This window comes from Mytilus trossulus, chromosome 6 (genome assembly GCF_036588685.1).
Source record: "Mytilus trossulus isolate FHL-02 chromosome 6, PNRI_Mtr1.1.1.hap1, whole genome shotgun sequence".
NCBI classification, from domain to species: domain Eukaryota; kingdom Metazoa; phylum Mollusca; class Bivalvia; order Mytilida; family Mytilidae; genus Mytilus; species Mytilus trossulus.
In genome coordinates, this window is record NC_086378.1 from 50,839,016 (window position 1) to 50,860,271 (window position 21,256).

At 31.4% G+C, this 21,256-nt stretch overlaps 1 protein-coding gene across 2 annotated transcripts in view; it reads right to left on the reverse strand.

The window, feature by feature from the left end:
* LOC134721481 (uncharacterized) overlaps nt 1–21,256 on the reverse strand; it is a 39,998-nt gene that overhangs the window by 11,119 nt on the left and 7,623 nt on the right. For both annotated transcript variants that reach the window (XM_063584536.1, XM_063584535.1), the window contains exons 2-19: nt 16,507–16,670; nt 15,765–15,890; nt 12,327–12,479; nt 11,818–12,035; nt 10,242–10,337; nt 8,979–9,310; nt 8,365–8,409; nt 7,563–7,693; nt 6,981–7,112; nt 6,085–6,153; nt 5,487–5,575; nt 4,880–5,003; nt 4,303–4,405; nt 3,707–3,765; nt 2,783–2,902; nt 1,780–1,843; nt 1,367–1,443; nt 860–1,035 (exon numbers count right to left, since the gene is read on the reverse strand). In XM_063584536.1, coding sequence (XP_063440606.1) covers nt 860–1,035; nt 1,367–1,443; nt 1,780–1,843; nt 2,783–2,902; nt 3,707–3,765; nt 4,303–4,405; nt 4,880–5,003; nt 5,487–5,575; nt 6,085–6,153; nt 6,981–7,112; nt 7,563–7,693; nt 8,365–8,409; nt 8,979–9,310; nt 10,242–10,337; nt 11,818–12,035; nt 12,327–12,479; nt 15,765–15,890; nt 16,507–16,670 — 2,278 coding nt within the window. The remainder of the gene's footprint in view (nt 1–859; nt 1,036–1,366; nt 1,444–1,779; nt 1,844–2,782; nt 2,903–3,706; nt 3,766–4,302; nt 4,406–4,879; nt 5,004–5,486; nt 5,576–6,084; nt 6,154–6,980; nt 7,113–7,562; nt 7,694–8,364; nt 8,410–8,978; nt 9,311–10,241; nt 10,338–11,817; nt 12,036–12,326; nt 12,480–15,764; nt 15,891–16,506; nt 16,671–21,256) is intronic.

Sequence of the window (21,256 nt, forward strand, 5' to 3'; positions counted from 1 at the left end):
AAGAATAGAGAAAGAACAAGTGAAACTGCGAGCTACTGTGCACTGATGATACCCCCGCCGCAAGTGGATAATATTAATAGTGTACAAATATGCAAGTGTTCGGTAAACAGGAAGTTGTCGAGTGATGAATCTGAAAACGCATCACACGGTATAGCTGACTTATATAAATCCTGAAACCAAATTTCAGAAATCCTTGTATTGTAGTTCCTGAGAAAAATGTGACGAAAATTTTCCACTTGGCTGTCATGTGTAAAATCATACAAGTGTTCGGTAAACAGGAAGTTGTCTAGTGATGAATCTGAAAACGCATCACACGGTATAGCTGACTTAGATAAACCCTGAAACCAAATTTCAGAAATCCTTGTATTGTAGTTCCTGAGAAAAATGTGATGAAAATTTTCAACTTGGCTATCATGTGTAAAATCATACAAGTGTTCGGTAAACAGGAAGTTGTCAAGTGATGAAACTGAAAACGCATCACACGGTATGGCTGACATATACCAAATTACAGAAAGGGTGGATGCGTAGTTCCTGAGAAAAATGTGACGAAAGTTTCATGGGACGGACTGACTGACGGACGGACAGACAGAGGTAAAACAGTATACCCCCCCTTTTTTAAAGCGGGGGTATAATGAAATGTTTTACATAAAAGAAAAGTCAATTATAATATCTTTCTAAAATTGAGACATATATTTATTTATTGTGATGTTTTATTAACATGATCAAACAGTACATTTTAATTCCTTTATTTTTATTTTTGAATTGCAAAACTTAAAACATTTAGCAAACTGACTCCCTCCTAAGGTGTTTGTTATACTCTTTCTTTTTTTAAAGAATAACTATAATAGTAATTATTTACCCATCTCCAAAATGACCTAGAGATCTAGATTTTGAGCAGGTGATAATGTTGTCAGCAACATCTGGTACACATGTCCTCACTTTGGCAAATATTTCAACAATAGATTCCCAGCTTATGTGCCAATCAATGCATGATAAGTTGTGAATGAAGGTAGTGCATGCATCTTCATGGAAACCCTACAAAGGTGTAATGAAATTACTAGACTATTAAACACTTCAATATTTTGTTATTAATATGAAATTATATGAAAAATTACCACTAAAATTATTAATGGTTTTCTAATAATTTAATAATTGATAGCATATTTGCTAAGATGACACCAACATTGAAAACATGTTTACAAAGAATGTTATGTTTTGCCACTGAATTTCCCACTGCATAAATATTTTAAATGTCATTTGTGAATCTAATTAGCAACTCATAATAATTCATATGATTATTGATAAAATATAAAACACTAAAGGAACAAAAACATGCCATTGTAAAACTGTTATCATATTTACTTACATTACTTTGAAGAATATCTAAACATACTTCAATTGGTGATTTCTGGTCTTGTTTACTAATTTTATCCATTGTGACTTCTAATAAATAAATAATTAAAAATGTGATCTTACAGTCAACTTGAGGAAGTTCCAGATATCTGATGTTTCAACTTTAAATTAATTTCAGATTGAACATTAAAAAGTAAGAATTAATGCCTGTTCAAAAAAATGAAATTTTGTGTTGATTAGAAAATGGAAGAGTTTTATTTTTCTTCTGTTTTATCTTCATAGGATGTTTTTTTTTTTTATTAAAAACTGTTAAAATGTTGCTGAAATCCTTCTTGTTTTATAGCTGCTGTTATCTTTAAAAGGTTCACAAATAATTAGGAACAAACTATTTTCAAAGTGTTACTATATGACTAATTGATATTGCACCTGCTGTCAGATTCTGTTCCGATTTTCGTTTTCCACTTTTCAAGGCATTTTGGCAGCTATTTTCCTAAATGAAATATTAAAGAAAGAATAATATATATCATTTGTCTAAATAACAGCCCAACAATGCAAGATTTGTAAATTTGTTCTTCCCTGGACAAGGATTAAAACTTATTCTACTGAGATATCATGGCACAAAATTGCCTTGCAATATGCACAGCAAACTAGATCACTCAGGTTCCAGGGCTCAATAAAATCAATCTTTCAGTGGCCAGGTTGTATCTTTCCCGCTCTATTTTATATAAGACATGAAGATTGAACATTACAGATCAGCTGATTTATCTACGGTGTAGAGAATCTTACAAATTAATATATGATGCAGTCACAGAAATAATTCACAATTTTGTCCACAATTTTAAACAAAACAATTAATTTTACAATGGCAATAGGTTTTTAAAAGTATGAAGAAGTAAAAAAACAACATTAAAATATGTTTAATGGCCAACTTGAAGGTTTTGTAGCACTATACGAGCCATCTTGCAAGTAAAACCCTTATTGGCATTGTGAAAAGTTGGCAGGTTTAATTATAATTATAACTACGTCTGAACCAGTGACAACTCTACAACAGATTTGCAAAAAAGGATGGACGGTTTAGTGTTTATAGGTCAGTGGCAGATATTATATATATACGTGTACAATTAAATGTAAAGGTGATTTGAAAATGAATATGAATTGTACTTTGTTATAGATCAATATTAAGAAAAGAACTTTTTAACATGCAAATTTAAAATTTAACTATTTGCAAGTAGACATATCACTATGAATAAACCTCATTAATTCAAATCAATTGCCCCTTTTTTAGCTCTCTCTTCTAAATGGCTAGTTTGCTTAGTGAAGGAGCAACCAATACTAATTTCTTTTTTTACACCATGCCTGGGTTTGAACCTACAACTTTCAGCTCTCTTGGTTATCCATGACGTTGGAACACTGTAAATAGTATGTATACCTTTGTCCAGGTATTGACAAGGCATTGTCTGCATTCAAATCTATCTGCTTGTAAATGGTGTTGGTCTCCCATGCAAAATGGTGTCTTATGGAAACTTCTTTTGCACAGCCTACATTTTTCCTACAATTAAAGAAAAATTTGCTTGTCACAACAGGTATGCTTCAAATTTCCAATTAGTAGCAAAATACCATTTGTAATGATTTTATCATTTGTGAAACATATCTTGGTTTCAATTTAATCTTGATTGAAATCTGAAAATTAATATGCATATTCCAGACAAGAACATGTAAATAACATATTAATTTGAACCCTTCTATGTACTCTACCTAAATTGAACCCTTCTATGTACTCTACCTAAGTGCATGCTAATTAGCTTTTTAACTCATTATTCAGACTCGCAATCCAACCATTCTTTGCTCTTACTGCTTAATGCTGCTTACTTGTCTTTAAAGCAACAAAAAAATACCAATTTTGAAGTCTTTGGTTCGACCTTGTCAGGGAACAAATCCTCAAACTCCGAGAGTTCAGGAGAACATGCGACCCGGGAGAATGTATAAAAGTGTATTTTGCAAATAAAATTATTATATAATGTATTACATGAGATTTGGTGGTGGAATCTGTTTCTTTAATAATTTTTAATACAATATGCAACACTTGTTATTCCTTCTTTTAAAATGATCTGCAAAAAGATGTGTTCTTTCTATGTGACGTCATCAGGCATGGTAGACTTCTTCATGCTGTCACAATAGGAAATTCAGAGGAAAGCAAGAAAATTTGACATCATAATTAAAAACAAAATGTATCGTCCAATGAAGATCTTAGTTCAAACCAAATACACCTCAAGTGATTAAATATAAAAAATAATCAACATGTCAGGAAAAGGATAAATCGTGTAAGAATAAGAGAAAAATATGTAATGGTTACCATTTCTTGATCATCCTGAATCATGAATCCACAGACAGGACAGCAATCACATAGATAAACTGAAAAAAGACCATTTTTTTTTTAATACACATCATTGTTTTAACATGGATGTAGCATATAGCTGTCTGGTATTTCATTATTGAGCACAGATTTACAATTTCAACATACACCTCCCATTCATTTGGGTCTGAATTGAGAGTCTCTTGGTATAAGTCCACATCAGTAGGGATCAGATAATTAGTGTCCTCCTCAAATATTGACAAAACTCTGCATGTATAACATTATAGTCATTATGAGTATAGTAAGGTGTTTTGATAATAGTTTTTGTATACCCATTTTGCAAATGTAATACAAAATTGTGATTGATAATTCATGTGAATATTTATTGAAATTATAATTGAACACAATCTTATTAAAACTTCCAAGAAAGGTTGATCTTAGATTCTGAAATTGACCAAGAATTTTTTTTTTTAATTGTTGGTTATAAGAAAGTATAGTGGCCTCATGTGCAAGTATGCATGAAGAGGATTAAGTAAGTAAGTAATAAGAAAGTATATTATGTAGAATTTATAAAGGTAAGATGTAAAGAGTAATACCTTCAAACCATAAAAGTTTATTGGCTATTCTTTTCCTACCCAACTTGATTTCATATTGACCAATATCAGTTAGTTGTTCATTTCTTAAATGTCGTTCTGCAAACTAGATAAAAAAAGCAGTAATGTAATGAAGTAAACTTAAAAACTAATGTGTGTATTTATTAATTCGAATCCTTTTAATCAATTAACAGATATGGGTCATGCATGTTTTTAATCCCATATATCATATTTATAATCAGTGTTTGTTTTTATCAATTAAATAGACATGTTACTCTAATGAATGAGGTACATCTGATAGAAATCAACCTAAGTGTATGTATACATATACCAGTAAGATTTTATTTCAAAACATTCAAATATGAAATAAAAGATGAATTATTGTCTGTTTTGTTTGGTTCTTTTGACAACTCAATTTTCAAACAATTACTTTCCTGACATATTTTCAACCAAAAATAGGTTGACAGATGTATTGATTTCATTTGCACAAGGTTGAATTCTATCAAACCATTCACATTCATTTTTTTTTTTTAATATGATGAAAAATGAGATACTTATTCAAAGATGTACAGCTATATACCGTTAAGACATAAACACCACAACTACTTCCATCATGTTGTTTAGAATGTTGTTTGGGAATCGTATTCCAAGCCATGTTTTTATCTATCTCTAATCCAATCATGATTCTTCTCTCTATAAACATTCTGTAAAACAAGAATGGTACATGTCTATAATTGGATACATTAGTATTTTTTTTCTAAAAACAATGAGTAAATATTTATGTAAATTTACAAAACCCATTTATCTCAAAACTACAGTATATATTTTCCAAACATTTCTGATTTGCAATAAAAGTTATACTAGATAAAGAATTGTATAGTCTGTTGTTTAGAAATTTTGTGTGAAATTGAAATATTTTCACAATTAGAGTGTTCTACCATCATTTAAAAGCAGTTTAAACTTCTGTTTGATAATTGAAAACAGGTTTCCATGAAAATACTGCAAACAACCCCACACATGTTGTGAAATTAATGATTTCATTAGACATTTTCTAAAAGTTACAAACTTGAAATTTTGTGGCAAGAAGGGTGTGTGGTGCGGACTTTGTACCAGTGCTAACTATACATGCCAGATTAAAGTTAATTAAATTTTATCGATTAACAAATATTAAACTTTCAAAGCATTACCTCCAGTTCAGCAGAATATTATTCTTTTGACCTGCGCTTTCCCCCAAGGGATTATAAAAGTATAGGCTCCCAGTCATAGGTTCAATTATCTAAAATAAATTGTTTAAGAAATCATAAATTCAATTAACATATCTGAAGGACAGGAAGCACCATAATAATAGTTTTATATAACCCTCATTTTAATTGGTCAATGCTCAGCTCAGTGTTTTTTTTTTGGTTTTTTTTCTTAAACTGTCAGCAATAGGTCAACTAAATTTGGTGTTTGGAATGATGGTAAGGTGTATATGTATGTCTAGGAGGTATTATTTCATGATTTAAAAGTCAATGCTAAATTTTTCTGGTTAAATTTGTTTCTTAGAAACCAATTATGTGCATGGATGATAGTAAGGTGTTTTGTTTGGTTTATCAGACCTTGGTCTAATTTTCTTAAATCATGTCAAGTTTAAGTGACACTTGTAGTAAATCCTTATATTTAGGACCATCAACATAAAATCAATGATCAGTTATATATAAGCAGATATTTTTCAAGATATTTAAGCGAGTGCACCCTATTCTAAAAATCATTAAAATTAAAATTAAACAATAAATTCTGGAATACCATAAGATCCCAGTGAGCTCCATCTTGATAGTAAGCACCAAGGAGAATGTCATAATCCATCAGATGTACCTAAAGAAACAAATATTGCCATGTATTGTTATATTGTTCACCAGGTACAAAATTACCAAATAAAATAAATACAAAGATTGAATAGGAACAAATAAAATCTCTTCCTAAAGGGCCTTAATATAACTGAAATATATTTTCAACACTGATATTTATGATTGGATGTGGAAAAAAGATATTATTGATAAACATTTAGATTGAAGACATATCACCATTCTATTGAATTACAAATATCTGAAGTTGGTTTCACACCAAAATTAATTCCTTTTTTTCTTGGTTTATAAAAACAGTTCTTAAGTATAATATATGGTATTTTTCCAAATTTTTATTGCTACGTCTTGGAAAAATCAGATATTAAAGGGGTACTTTAAGCTGGGTAAAACATATATGTTAAAAATATATCAAACAAGAAGCAAACAAGAATGTATCCCAAGTACACAGATGCCCCACTCACACTATCATTTTCTATGTTCAGTGGACTGTGATATTGGGGTAAAAACTCTAATTTGGCATTAAAATTAGAAAGATCATATCATGGGGAACATGTGTACTAAGTTTCAAGTTGATAGGACTTCAACTTCATCAAAAACTACCTTGACCAAAAACTTTAACCTGAAAATTGCACTTTCATTTTCTAAGTTCAGTGGACAATGACATAGGGGTCAAAATTCTAATTTGGCATTAAAATTAGAAAGATCATATCATAGGGGACATGTATACTAAGTTTAAAGTGGATTAGACTTCAACTTCATAAAAAACAACCTCGAATTATTTCCATGGGTAAAACAGTATGTCCCATCTAATAGATTGTATTTTTAATGAATACATACATTTTGTAAAGTTGTGTTAATGGAACACTCTCCGCTCAGTATTTTGGTCATTGCAGCTGTTGGAATTCGAAATACTTTTCTATGCTGGTCATTTTCCCAGTTGGCAAGGCATCCTAGGTAAGCATCCATGACCTAAAAATGTAGGTTGTTATTCAATTAAAAATAGAAATATTAGACTTCTCTTGTGTTATACACATCTAATTATATCAGTTTGATTTCTTTCACTTAAGCCTGTCATTAGACCTGTCGTTACATTCTCTTACTTTTATTCTTGATGGACAACTGTCTCACTGACATTCATATCACATCATTGTATTATTATATATATAAAGTTTGATCAATTTTTCATAAAAATCTTTATGCAACTATAGGTGTGAAAGTGCATTATAATTTTAAAAGACATACTCGTCTGATGGATGGAATTCAGCATTCCCAATCCCCTGCAATTCATTAAAATTTAATATGCATGCAACTATCATACTCATTTAATATTTCTCTCCTCACAACTTTTGTACATTTTAATATTTGCCAATAAAAAAACTTTCTCTTGTGCGCTTAAATCTATTTGGAACTATACTTAACCTGATCTGTAAGCCAGTGTTTATCTCTAAGGGATCTAATATCACCATCTGTTATATTGATGTTGAAAACTTTAGCAACTATATAACCAGTTTCTTCCTCCTGATCCCATATCCCCTTAACTCGTTCTAGAACTGAAATTCCAAACAAACCTTCTTATTATGTACTTAAAACTTAACCATAATATTAAAAAGTATCTCAAACTCCAAGGGCGCACTGAAAAATTGTTGGTGAGTAATAGCAAAGTTTACATATCAATACATTACAATGATAATAAGGAATAGCTGTTTAGGTTCCAATGGCAAATCAAATGTATAATATTAAGAGAGCAATTTTATTCAATAAAAAAAACTACTTTGTACTAGTTACTAGTTATTCTTCATGTGCTTGTTTAGAAAGTATTAGTCCACAGGCAGATATATTACCCACATTATTCTGACTTCAAGCTGATCTGCTGAGTCTATGCTAATACTCCTTAATAATCATACATGCTTTGTGGAATTTCTAGCACTTATGTGTAACCTGTCTAGGTTTCAAACTCATGACCTCATGATTTGATGCATCACTTCTTTTTGTATTGAAGGGTTTATAACAGAACAATACCCTCTTTATCACTCACCACTAATCATTCCTAATAAATGCATTCAAATTTCGTGTCAAGATAAATTTTCTAACTTACTCTTATTTCATGAGGATTAAATTTTTGAATTATCAAATGGATAACTGTTGGTCGCTATGACATATGAAAATAAATTGCTGAATATACCACACCCAAGTTATCTACAATGAAAAAAGACAAATTTACCTTGTATTTCATCAATCTCCACACCAGTTAATTCATTTGCATACACTGAAGATGAAAATAAAAATTGTATGAGAATGTATGTACTAGATTAACCTGTTGAAGTAAGATGTTACACTGCAGATAATACAGAATATAAAACAAATATCAAATATGTTAAAACAGAGGAAATATACAAACATTTGGCATCAGTGATAACACATTATTTGGAATTTTGATGGGACAAGATTTGGTTGAAAATCATACCTGATTTATCTATTTTTTTTTCTTTGAATGTCCTTTACTGATTAACTAAGTTTTATACAAGAAGTCCATTACATTCAAGTAGTAGAAAAATGACTACTGCATTTGATCTTATTGCAGTTTTTTTCACTTAATATTTTATTTTTTAAATATTTTCAATGCTGTTTACTTTCTATCTATTTGGTTTACATGTATGCTTGTGAAACCATTTAAATGTACAATGTATGGCTATTGAACTATAAAACTTTCCTTTATATGTGGAAATATATTAGAAGTTGTATTCAGCTAAATAGTGCAACACATCTTTAAATTAAACCAATTATATTAATAGACTGTTTTTGACAATACACTACATAAGCTTCAGTAAGATTTACCTGGTAATGATTCTTCTATAGCTGATATTTCACAGGAATCATTATCAGTCATAAAATAAGGAGGGTTCCAGTCTTCATTCCACTGCATGATTTTTTGTAGTGCTTCTTTGATAGATTCTGCAAGTTCATCTGCTGTTATGAATGTTGCAACATTTATATAACCTACATTGGTGTTTACACAAATGAAAAACAGTGGCAAATCATACTTTGATCTATTGTATGTTGCATCAAGAAAACAAATTTCTTTGCCATATAAATTCAACAGTCTTTTTTGCCATCTGCTCTGGTGAACAAATACAAACTTTTCATCAGATGTTCTATCCTCTGGTCCACTGTAATAGTAAATAAAAATTGCATTAGTCTGTACACAAATCCTTAAGTCACACAGCCTGTCCTAGACCATACTATCAGATGTATTGAGATGTTGGCCCTCCCCCCCCAAAAAAAAATAAACAACTTCTTTAAGTGCTGAAAGAGAGGCAAAGGATAGCAAAGTAACACTCAAACAAATAAGTCAAATAATTAAAGGACAATGTCATTGCTTAAAAAAAAAGACAGACACACAAACAAACAATAGTACTCAAAACAAAACAAAAGGAAACAAAAAATTCTGTACTTGGTCATGAACAACCAGAACGGCCCAAAAAAATATATGGGAATAAAGGAGAGGAGAGCACTTGTTGTCTAACATATGTAAAAGAAATCACAAAAACAAAAGTAAACATCTTTCATTTATATAATTTAGTGTTAGTCAAATGAATGTCATTTATGCAGGACCAGTAGAGTTGGAGCCGGACCAGTAAATTTTTCAGTCCACTAGTCTGGTAGGCCAGTTAAATAAAAGCTGAAATTCAACCCCTGATTACAAGCAAACAAAGATCAAGTTAAGAAATGGAACTAGAAATAGTTTAAAATGAACAAAGTTAATTAAAAAATATATTGAACTCCAAGGGAAATTCCAAACAGAAAGTCCTTTAAACAATTGCAAAATCAAACTCTTAATAACACCAAATGAATGAAAGCAACTCTGATATAGTCATATTCCTGAATTTGTACATGCATTTCCTCATGTAGAAAAATGGTTGATTAAATCGGGTTTTATAGCTAGCTAAACCAATCAATTGTATGACAGTCACATTAAATTCCATTATGTTGACAACAATGTGAGCAAAATAAACAAACATAATGAACTTATTGCTCAGACATCAAAAAATTTATCTAAAATCAAATCTATACTTTTATAATGTATTCCTAAGTACTCACTGTAAGCATGTTCTTAAAAAAAAATTATCATCTGGAAATGTCTTTGTCCATCCTTGAACTAAATGTTCAAGATTAGTCTGATCATCTTTGGAAAATCTGCAAGTAATTAAAACATATACAAATAAATAGATGTATCCTTCAGGGCACACACTACTTTAGAATCATAGGAATATGACATTTTAATGCAATAAATGGATTAAAAAAAATTCATCACCTTCTTTTGAGGTAACAAACTTATTTAAACAGAAAAGATATTATTATAACTTTATAATATTTGAATTACTGCCATCAGAAATTTATCATAAGATTTGATAGTACTGATAATTGAAGATTTCCCACCAAAATTGTCTTCCTTCAATTAGAACTTTCTGTTGACAATAGTGCTGTTTCCATAAATCATTAAATATTATTTCAAATCCAAAAGCCATCCTCTAATAAGTGTTGATTAAAAATAATATTCAATTACTTTTCATCGAACATTGGTTATCATATTATATGATATTTATTTAAGGGATTTTGCATTTCGTTTTTTCTTTGAAGAACAACATGTGTTTACAAGTTTATGTAATGAAATAATGAACTAATTGAAGAAGCTTTCAAAAAGAGTGTTTAGTGAAAGTGTATATACATGTGTCAAATCGTAACTTCGCATCAAAAGCATAGATGTCCGACTGGGTTTTGGTTATAAAAATGACCTGGTACTGGTTTATGAAAAATCTGCCGTTCTATTTTACCGTTTTAATAAGACAATCAGGTTTTCTGTTTTGGAACAGTTTTTATACGCCCATTTTTTTTGTTTATATCGTGGTGGAAAGGATAGACATGGAATTCATTGCAAAATACTATTTGTCGCCAGCTGGGCAATCATGATGATAAATATATTTGCCCAGCCGAAACACCTGGTTGCATTGGGCGACCGTTAGGTTTAGTCCCTGATAAGAGCACTGCTCTTGTTTCTAATCCCAAATATTGAATTTTTTGTATATTTCATATTTATGTCTTTATCCTTGTACCTAAATAATTAACGATTTCTTTAATTAAATATGTATAGGCCCCAAAAAAATATATGTCTGTTTAAGGTAACATACTTTTAAAAAATAGGGTAGGTAGGTAGGTATTTCCATTTTGTTTTATTTTTCATTTTATTTTTATTCATCATGGGCGTAGTTTTCCCTTATTTTTAATGATTGGATTAATTATCTTTGTTATTGGTCAGGAATAATGGCGGCAAAGTGTTTATTACATCACACGAGTCACGAATTTCCTAAAAACAGCTATCATATTAACGATTGTGAATATTTGGATGTATTAGGCAATTGATTTATATTATTGCTACCTTTAGCTTCACTTTTGACAAGAGTTCAGTTCATTTTTCACTTTACGTTGCAAATAAAATGACTTAGGGTCAGCGCTCAAAAGGAGGGTTGGTCATGTAACTGTAAACAGACATATATTTTTTGGGGCCTTACAACATTTTGCAGAAATTTAGAATGATTTGCTAACATGCTAAGTTTAACATTAATAATTAATTTTATGCTCGATTCAAAATCTTGATCAACCTAAAAGAAAAATGTACCTGAATTTGTTTTTTGTTGTATCCATATGGTTCCTGATGTCTTTGTCCGTTGGATAAAACCGACGGCTAGGTATGGTCTGGTCCTCAATTTCTAGTTCTTTTTTAACAAAGACTTTTAAATGTCGCTTCATCTCTGACACTTTTGTCACCCCATCTCCAACCAGTTGTCTAATTTTTGCCTTAACTTCTGGTCCAACTGGTTGACAAAGTCCAGCAACCTGTAAAAAGTATAAATGTTTTTGAATTCAAAATAATCACCACTAAATATTAAAAAAGAATTATGATAAAAAAAACATGCTTGCACCATCCTTTTCACTGAACCATGAAATTTATTGAAAGGTTCCCTTAATAAAGTAAATATGTACTTAGTATCATGTTGATATAGTGTGAACTTAAAAGTTTCAACATATACAAGTTTAACCAAAAGTAGAAAATAAGTACCTAGAGGAATAATAATGTCTAGTAGAGCTAACAAAATATAAAACTTTTAAACTGTTCAACTTTGATACCTCTCCTATTGTATGGTTTTTATGGTCATCTGCAGTTGGATAATACATGTGGATTTCTTCTTCTTTCACAACATCTACAGATGACTCATCCAAAGCTTTGCGAAGAGTTTTTGCAGTCTGCTTCCTTCTCCATTTACTTGAACTATTTTCTAACTGATAAATAAAGACAGCAATTGAGCATTTCCCCTTTGATTGAAAAAAATAGAATAAAACCTTTTACTTTTACCAATTTCCAAATTAACTTTAAAACCCTTCAGTTTTCTATAAATAATTAAGGATGGTTGCTCCTCTTATTCCTTTATTTATCTACTATCAATTTATAACAGTCTAGTAAAAACCTTGTTATTTTGAAACAAGAGTAGCAAACATCTTTAATTAGCAGTATCCTACAAACGATTACAATTGATGAATGGGACCATGTGGACCGTCAATCCAATAAGACATACTTTTTCAATCTATAAAACAAGAAAAATCCAAATTATGAATATCTCTTCATCTTGACATGGCGTCTATCACGTTTGGACTGGTCCATTTCATTAATAAGGTAATTCATAAATCTTACAGAGTAATGACAAACAAGTAATGACAAACATGAGGCTGTCACAACGACAGCAAACCGGATTTATTAACATTTATTTGTGTCCTGGCAATATCACAAGAACCATATCTGATGAATGGTGAAAGTAAAAATTGTCAATATCAAATTTAACCTCCATTTTGCCATCAGTATCAACCAGGGCTTCCAAAAAAAATTTGAGCCAGCCGGACATTTCATATCTGATCCCGATTTTAATCCCTAAAGACTTAGTCACAAAAGGCAATTATGGTAATCAGATGGCCATTCCAATGATTGACATTACATTAAAAAAAAAACGATTTTAAACTTTACTTTGATATGATTTGAATTTGATGTTCGGATGTAAATGTTAAATTGGCAGTGCATCATTCAAAGTGTGCACATCAGCGTGCTCATATCTGCCTTAAACTTTTTATTTGTGCAAAATGATATTGTCAAAATCTATAGTTTCGTTTTCACATTGTTCTAACCGGATGTTGACTTGACAATGGTAAAACATGGACCATAAACGGATACGTAAAATCCGTGTACGTTTACAAAGCACGACTGAGAGAAGAAGCTCTTTCCACGTTATTTCTTCAACAAAATACTTGAATTGAACGTTAGATACAGGTATCAATGATAATTTTAGCATTTTTGAAGAAATGTAGGATGCATTATCAAATTTCCCAACTGTGCACATGCGCACACGTGTTATCTGGCTATAGTTCATACGACGTAGTTCTGACGATTTTTTATTTAAAACCTTTTTAAATTTTTCATCAAATCATGTTGATAAACTAATTTCTAATAATTTTAATCTTTTGGACTAAATCAATTAGAAACAAACCGCTGAAATGTAAAAAAATAATTCTGAATAAACCGATCAATTTACACGATGTCCGGTACTGAACATAGTTCACCTGTCACTTGAACAGGTAGATTTCAGCTGTCCAACTACTAATTAGCCTTGATTAAAATTAGAAAGTATTGAAGTAGGTGTTGTTTTGATAGTAATTAATCATCATGTCACATTTATGACCGGAAATGTGTTGATGTTAAAGGCAAAAGGTTGGGTCAAAAAGATTTATGTAAAAATGACCGAAAAAGCCTTGAAAACTAAAAAGTATATGACTGTTTCATGCTTTGACCAGCCTGACTTTTACCGGACATTTTACAAATGACCGGAATATATGACCGTTTTGGAAGCCCTGGTATCAACACATTAAAATTTGAAAAGCTTAGGTTGAATGGTTCATGAGTAAATGTAACAACATGAATGGAAACGCCATTTTTTTATCTTTCAAGAACCATAACTCCTGAACGGTAAAAGTCAAAATCGACATTATTGAACTTGACCAGCATTTTGTCATAAGTAACAACATATTAAAATTTGAAAAGCTTTGGTTGAACAGTTCATGAGTAAATGCATGGACACGACTGGAAACGCCATTTTTCAATCTTTCAAGAACCATAACTCCTGAACGGTAAAAGACAAAATCGTCTTTTTTGAACTTGACCTTTATTTTGTTGTCAGTAACTACATATTAAAATTTTAAAAACTTTAGTTGAACAGTTCATGAGAAAATGTACGTACAACATTTGGTTGCCACCCGCCGTACATCCCCAAATCAATATCCGACATTTTTGTCACAAAAATACGGTTCAAAAGGAAAACTAACTTATTGTTATGTGTTTTTGACAAAGGTTTCGTTCGGCTAAATTATTTGTGCAAACAAATTAACAAAATATGTCATTTTAGTTTGACTCTTACGATTACAGGTATTAAATCATTTTTTTACACTGTCATTATAATTGATTTATTACAGTGTGGGGTCTGTCAGTATCAACAGCTATTACAATAGCAGGGCCTGACACATCATGGAAGTATCAAAATAAGTCAAGAGACATTAGAACGTGTAAACTGTGCTACTTTTAATTAAATCAGAACTGCGAGATAAGATAACCTTACTATAACATGTATACCTGTGTAGTGATTTTAATTTCATGAAAAATTTACGAATGAACAAGAGTACCTGATCTCTTTCTACAAGAAACACAAACAACACACATGAACCATATTTAATAAGAAAAAGTTCAGTCAAATTTTCAAAACTAATTCAATAACTGAAATTATTCCATATTTTGTTTGAACAATAGCACGAACAGCTTTAAAGGAATTGAAGGTTTAAAATGCACTTTTAATTTGCCTTCTATGTTATTTGATAGTCAAACGGTTGTCCCCTTAAATAGTATCCCTCAGGGACTTTCTATACTAACAGGACTGGTCACTTATAACGATGTCTATACAAGTTATCAAACTGAACTCAGCCGTAGCTGGTCGTGTCACATGACTTTATAGCAAATCATTTCACATTTACCAAGTGTTCTTCATAACTATATATTCAGGTTTTATACATTTTGTCATTGCAAAATTTTGTTTTTTAAAAGATTTCTCTGGTTGTTTTTTAAATATTGATCTTTGAACTTTGAGGTAGGTATTTGTTCTTTGAATTTTAAGTAGCCTCCATCTTGTTTGACATGGAAACCATTTTACACCATTGGGATGTTCTTTAATATGACACGCCTAAGTTTAATAATTCATCATTCTTTCAAAATCTTATATTTTTTGTCATCATAAATGGCTATTAATCAGATTTTATATTAACAACTTATTATAATTATATAATTACAATGAACTGTGAAATACGCAAATAACTACTTAGCATCGTATATCAGATATAAGAAACTAAGTCTATTGTTGGGTGGTAGCTTTAAACAGGCAGCTTAGTAATCAGTTAAAATCAATAGAGACGAGTCCTGTATAAAGAATAGAAAGTCACTGTATCCCAGTATAAAAATGTAAATAAAAAAAACCAAACCCTGTATCCTGGAAATTTAATAATGCGTCTCTGGGTTATCCTAGCAGGACATATCATCTTTTTAGTGTTTTGAATCAGAGTCCTGCCTTTCATAACATAGCTAGGGTCAGTTTTCGACTTTTCTTCCTAAAACAAAAATGACATTAACATACCACTATTGCATGTATTGATGTTCCCATAAAATACAATATGAATATTTTAGCAAGTACTATTGGTTTAATAAAGGGAATTTTGAAAAACTATATGAACTGTGATATTTCACTTTGAGTTAATACTCAATACTTACCTACTGTAATATGCATATTAAAGGTGAATACATGAGAGCTTAGACCAAAGACAAATCTGGTCAAAGCAACTTTGACCAAATGTAAGACCACCACAACCATTTCATGCAATCTTCACCCAAAAACATAATCAACACTTTCTGAAGTGACTAACTGGGGCAATAGTGATTTATCAAACAAGTTCATAAAGACTGGTTTAAAAAGATCAAGCTTGTGGTCTCTTTATTTAAAATGACTTTAACTAGTTTCGGGTACCAGCTAGAAATTGTTAGTAATGGCAAAAAACTCTTTTATAATTTTGAAATTGCAACCTATTATGCTTATTAATTGAAAATACATATACATGTATCTAATGGCAACATATGTCATTTGTATGTGGAAATCGCAAATACACATGCAATATTGTCAAGGATTTGTATAGTAAGATTACAATACAAATCCTTGTTTAGGTTAAATACTTTTTCTGCTTTATATTGGATCTTCTTTTTGATGTTTCGGTCAGGACCATGCTGACATTCTCTAACATCATATCCCAGAATAATGTAAGGACAGCCATTGGTATCTATTTTACATCTGTCATCAGCTTTTCCATCTTCCCACCAAATCTTATGTGCTTTGTAGTCTGTTGAAACAAGATCAATGGTTTCAGTGTTGAAATAATACATTCTCATAAATTTTTAACTATTAATTCTCTCTATGTAAGACTATTTTGTCTTTTGGTCATAGGATTTTCAAACTGAGTTATCACGTAAACAAAACAGTAAAAAAAATAACAATAGAGTAAGTGATAAAATATTAAACGCAAATAAACTAATAAATAACGCAAGTTAATAAACTGAAATTAGAAGTTTCATCACTTTGTATAACATCTATAGTAAACAATTGCTTAATGCAATGTACATGCATTAGATATAAAGTATATGAGTGGTGTAACATTGCCGAAACCTGGTTGTTTGCTTATAAATGGTAAGTTGCATTGTTGCGAGTATAAATATATTTTTTTTTTCAACAGATACATCCAAATGTTCATAGTGAATATGGCAGCTGTTTTAAGGAAACTTGTGATTTATTTAAATTTCATAGATATCTATTTACTTAAACTAAAGTTATAGTGCGAAAACCAAGAAAATGCTTATTTGAGCCCTTTTTGGCCCCTGATTCCTAAAATGTTGGGACCAAAACTCCAAAAATCAATCCCAACCTTCCTTTAATGGTCATAAACCTTGTGTTAAAATTTCATAGACTTCTATTCACTTTTACTAAAGTTAGAGTGCGAAAACTAAAAGTATTCGGACGACGACGACGCAAGACGACGACAACGTGATTGCAATATACGACGAAAAATTAAAATTTTTGAGCTCATATAAAAACAATCTGCATTTTTTCGAGAATTCATGGCAATTTGACCTCTGCCATAAAAAAAAAAACAACCTGTACATGAATTGTCCTTATCAATTTTCCAATGTTAAATGATCTGGTCTTAGTCCTGGAATGTTATCTTGTTTTCAGACTTCCCCGTCTCTACTGGTGATGACTATTTTTCACCTGTCCAGTTACTAAGAAGTGTTACAAATGATATTAAATGCAACACATAAGTAGTAACCAGAGAGATTCAGCGCTTGAAGACAAAAAACTGAAATGAATAGCATACAATATTTATCTTTAAAGTACAAACAAATAACTGGAAAAATAGGCCACTCTCCATCTCTGACTGTCTAGAAGATTTCATAGGCAAATAAGAAAATTGCCCCAGACAGAACCAACAAAAGGATTACCCAGGCAGGAGAAACTTCCTTTAAGTGCTGGTTTAAGATTTTGTAGAAGGACATGCTATTCCAGTGGCAATCTATTGGCGGTACTACGATTTCCTCATGATTACCAGAACTAATTTTTAATATCCAAAGGACAATTGATTTGTCCTGAACACATTGTGTTATACTACTTAAAATAATATCAAAGTATATAATTTAAGGATATTAGTCGAGTTTACTCAATAAAAGTACAAATTAACTTCAGGAAATAGATAAGCATGTCATATTGATGCAAATTACTTGTTGGAAACAATATGGCAAACATAATTATTCAAAAGCATTGGTGGATCCAGGGAGGGGGGGGTGTCTGGGGGTTGAAACCCCCCTTTTTTTGGACGATCAATGCATTTGAATGGGAGCATATAGTTGGAAACCCCCCTTTTTAAAATGGCTGGATCAGTCCCTGAAAAGGTATACCAGGGGAAGTGAGCGACAAAGTCGCTCTAGGTCTCCCCACTTCGCTCTAGAGAAGCTCCAGGGAGAAGTTTATGTCGCCCTCGATTTTCAGTAAAATTCCCCAATGTCGCCTCATGATTTTTGAGAAATTCTCGATTCAAACGTAAACAACCGATAGGTATTGAAATACAAAGCATGTTTTCACCAAATTCAGAACTGATTTCTCCGCGATAGTATCATACTTCAACATAACAAGAGTGCACACACTGAAATATCTCGCCTTCTATACTAATCAATGATATTATGTTGATAGTCCTAAGTATAAAGCTAAGCTTTAATACAACTGTCACATAAACTTAACATTAACCAAGATAACTAAACAAAGACCAATGAACCTTGAAAATGAGGTCAAGGTCAAATGAACCATGTCAGGCAGACATGTACAGCTAACAATGCTTCTATACAACATATATAGTTGACCTATTACTTATAGTTTAAGAAAAATAGACCAAAACACAAAAACTTAACACTGTGCAATGAACCGTAAAAATGAGGTCACGGTCAAATAAAACCTGCGCGACTGACATAAAGATCATAAAATATTTCCATACACCAAATATAGTTGACCTATGGCATATAGTATTAGATAAAAAGACCAAAACTCAAAAACTTAACTTTGACCACTGAACCATGAAAATGAGGTCAAGGTCACATAACATCTGCCCGCTAGACAGGTACACCTTACAATCATTCCATACAACAAATATAGTAGACCTATTGCTGCATATAGTATGAGAAAAACAGACCAAAACACAAAAATTTAACTATAACCACTGAACCATGAAAATGAGGTCAAGGTCAAATGACAACTGCCAGTTGGACATGTACACCTTACAGTCCTTCCATACACCGAATATACTAGCCCTACTGCTTATAGCATCTGAGATATGGACTTGACCACCAAAACTTAACCTTGTTCACATGGCCACTGATCCATGAAATGAGGTTGAGGTCAAGTAAAAAACTGTCTGACAGACATGAGGACCTTGCAAGGTACGCACATATCAAATATAGTTATCCTATTACTTATAATAAGAGAGAATTCAACATTATAAAAAATCTGAACTTTTTTTTCAAGTGGTCACTGAACCATGAAAATGAGGTCAAGGACATTGGACATGTGACTGACGGAAACTTCGTAATATGAGGCATCTATATACAAAGTATGAAGCATCCAGGTCTTACACCTTCTAAAATATAAAGCTTTTAAGAAGTTAGCTAAAGCTGCCTCCGCCGCCGGATTACTATACCTGTGTCGAGCTTTGTGCAACAAAAGTTGCAGGCTCGACAAAAATTGCTTTCCTGGGTGTACTATAAGCAAGAAAAAAGAAAAATCTCGATTTTGTTATGATTGTTTATTGTCCGCCATCTTTGTTATTAAAAATTGTAGATGGCGCCATTTCATCTTTTCAACTCTCATCATTTACCTTATCCATATTGATATGCACTATTGATTTTGATTTTCTTATATTTACTGACAATATGTGATGCCCCATAAAAAATGTCAGAATTCTTTTCAAAAACGGAATATTATCAACCATTTTTTTCAACTGGTATCCGTTTGTATTTTTGCTACGTACGTTGTTTAGTACACTGCCATGAACCAACACAACGATTATAAAGTACAAAACGCAGTCGGTTTTTCGTTCGGGATTTTGTTTTACAGACTGATACATGTGCTTTGTTTCAGCTAAAGGTCCTTTAAACAGTATTTCATTGAATATCTGCTCATTAATTTGATTAGGATTGGCAATATTTACTTCCAAAGTCATATATTTTTGAAAAATATAAAGTAAGAATTTTTGACGGGGATTGCACCGTATTTGTTTTTGATTTACAAGTACCTATTCAAATCCGGTTATGAAAAATACGACTTTATGATGTTACTTTTGTGATTTAGTCATATTTAAACACTCAACATCGTGAAGTGTTTTAGAATCAATTACATACATTTCTAACGGCAATTAGATTTTGGAAGTCGGCATTTCCATGAAAATAATGCAAACGAGTGCGATTACATGTACACGATTTGAAATTAACAGTTTTACTTTATGTTTTCAACACATGTCAAACAGTTTTCTCTCTGATTTCTTATTAATTATTATTTTAAGAACAAATACATTTTTGAATCATGACCTTAGCTATGAAAGACAGTGAAAACGTATATTAACTTTTCTTAATTGATTATTATAATTGTTTTAAAAGGTTCTTGGACTTGGTTTAATTGGAAATCTTTGAAATGCAGATCCATGTCAAATCTTCAATTCATCAAGACCTACCAGAATAAACATAGCTCTTATGCCATCAACTTATATGGTCCTTATGTCATGATATTTTTTGACAATTTGCATAGTTACACATGTAAATAAAAAAGTATTTCAGACTACAAGCATGGCAAGACAAGGACTTACAAAATGTACTTCCTTAGCAATTGTCATGCAAAAATGATTCGAAAAGTAACAAAAAGGATAGATTCTTTGAAAATTTCGTTCATAAAAAGTATAAACGCGATCTGTTGATTTTCCCTGGTCTCCCTGTTGGGCCTTCACTTCTCCCTGAAGTCTCCCTGTTTGGTTGCCAGGGAGAAGTGACTTCTCCCTATAATTTTGAAGTGTGGTGACCCCTGGTATACAGCTTAAAAAATTTGTATACCAATTGATTTCTTAAAGATAACTTTTATTCATATTGAGTTTTAATGACTAAAACATCGCAGACCTTATATGACAGCTTTAAATGGCACTTATGATAGAAACATCCTTTTGGGACAAAGAACGATAAGTCTCTCTACACGCCCCATCTGAATAGTTTCGTCACTCTCGTTTAATCTAGTACGATTTTGTTTTTAATTTTAAATTTTTAAGGTTTAAGCAGTATAACACCATGTGATATCATGTTTTATGGACAAATCAATAGACCACTTTCGAGTTCATCCATCACCGGA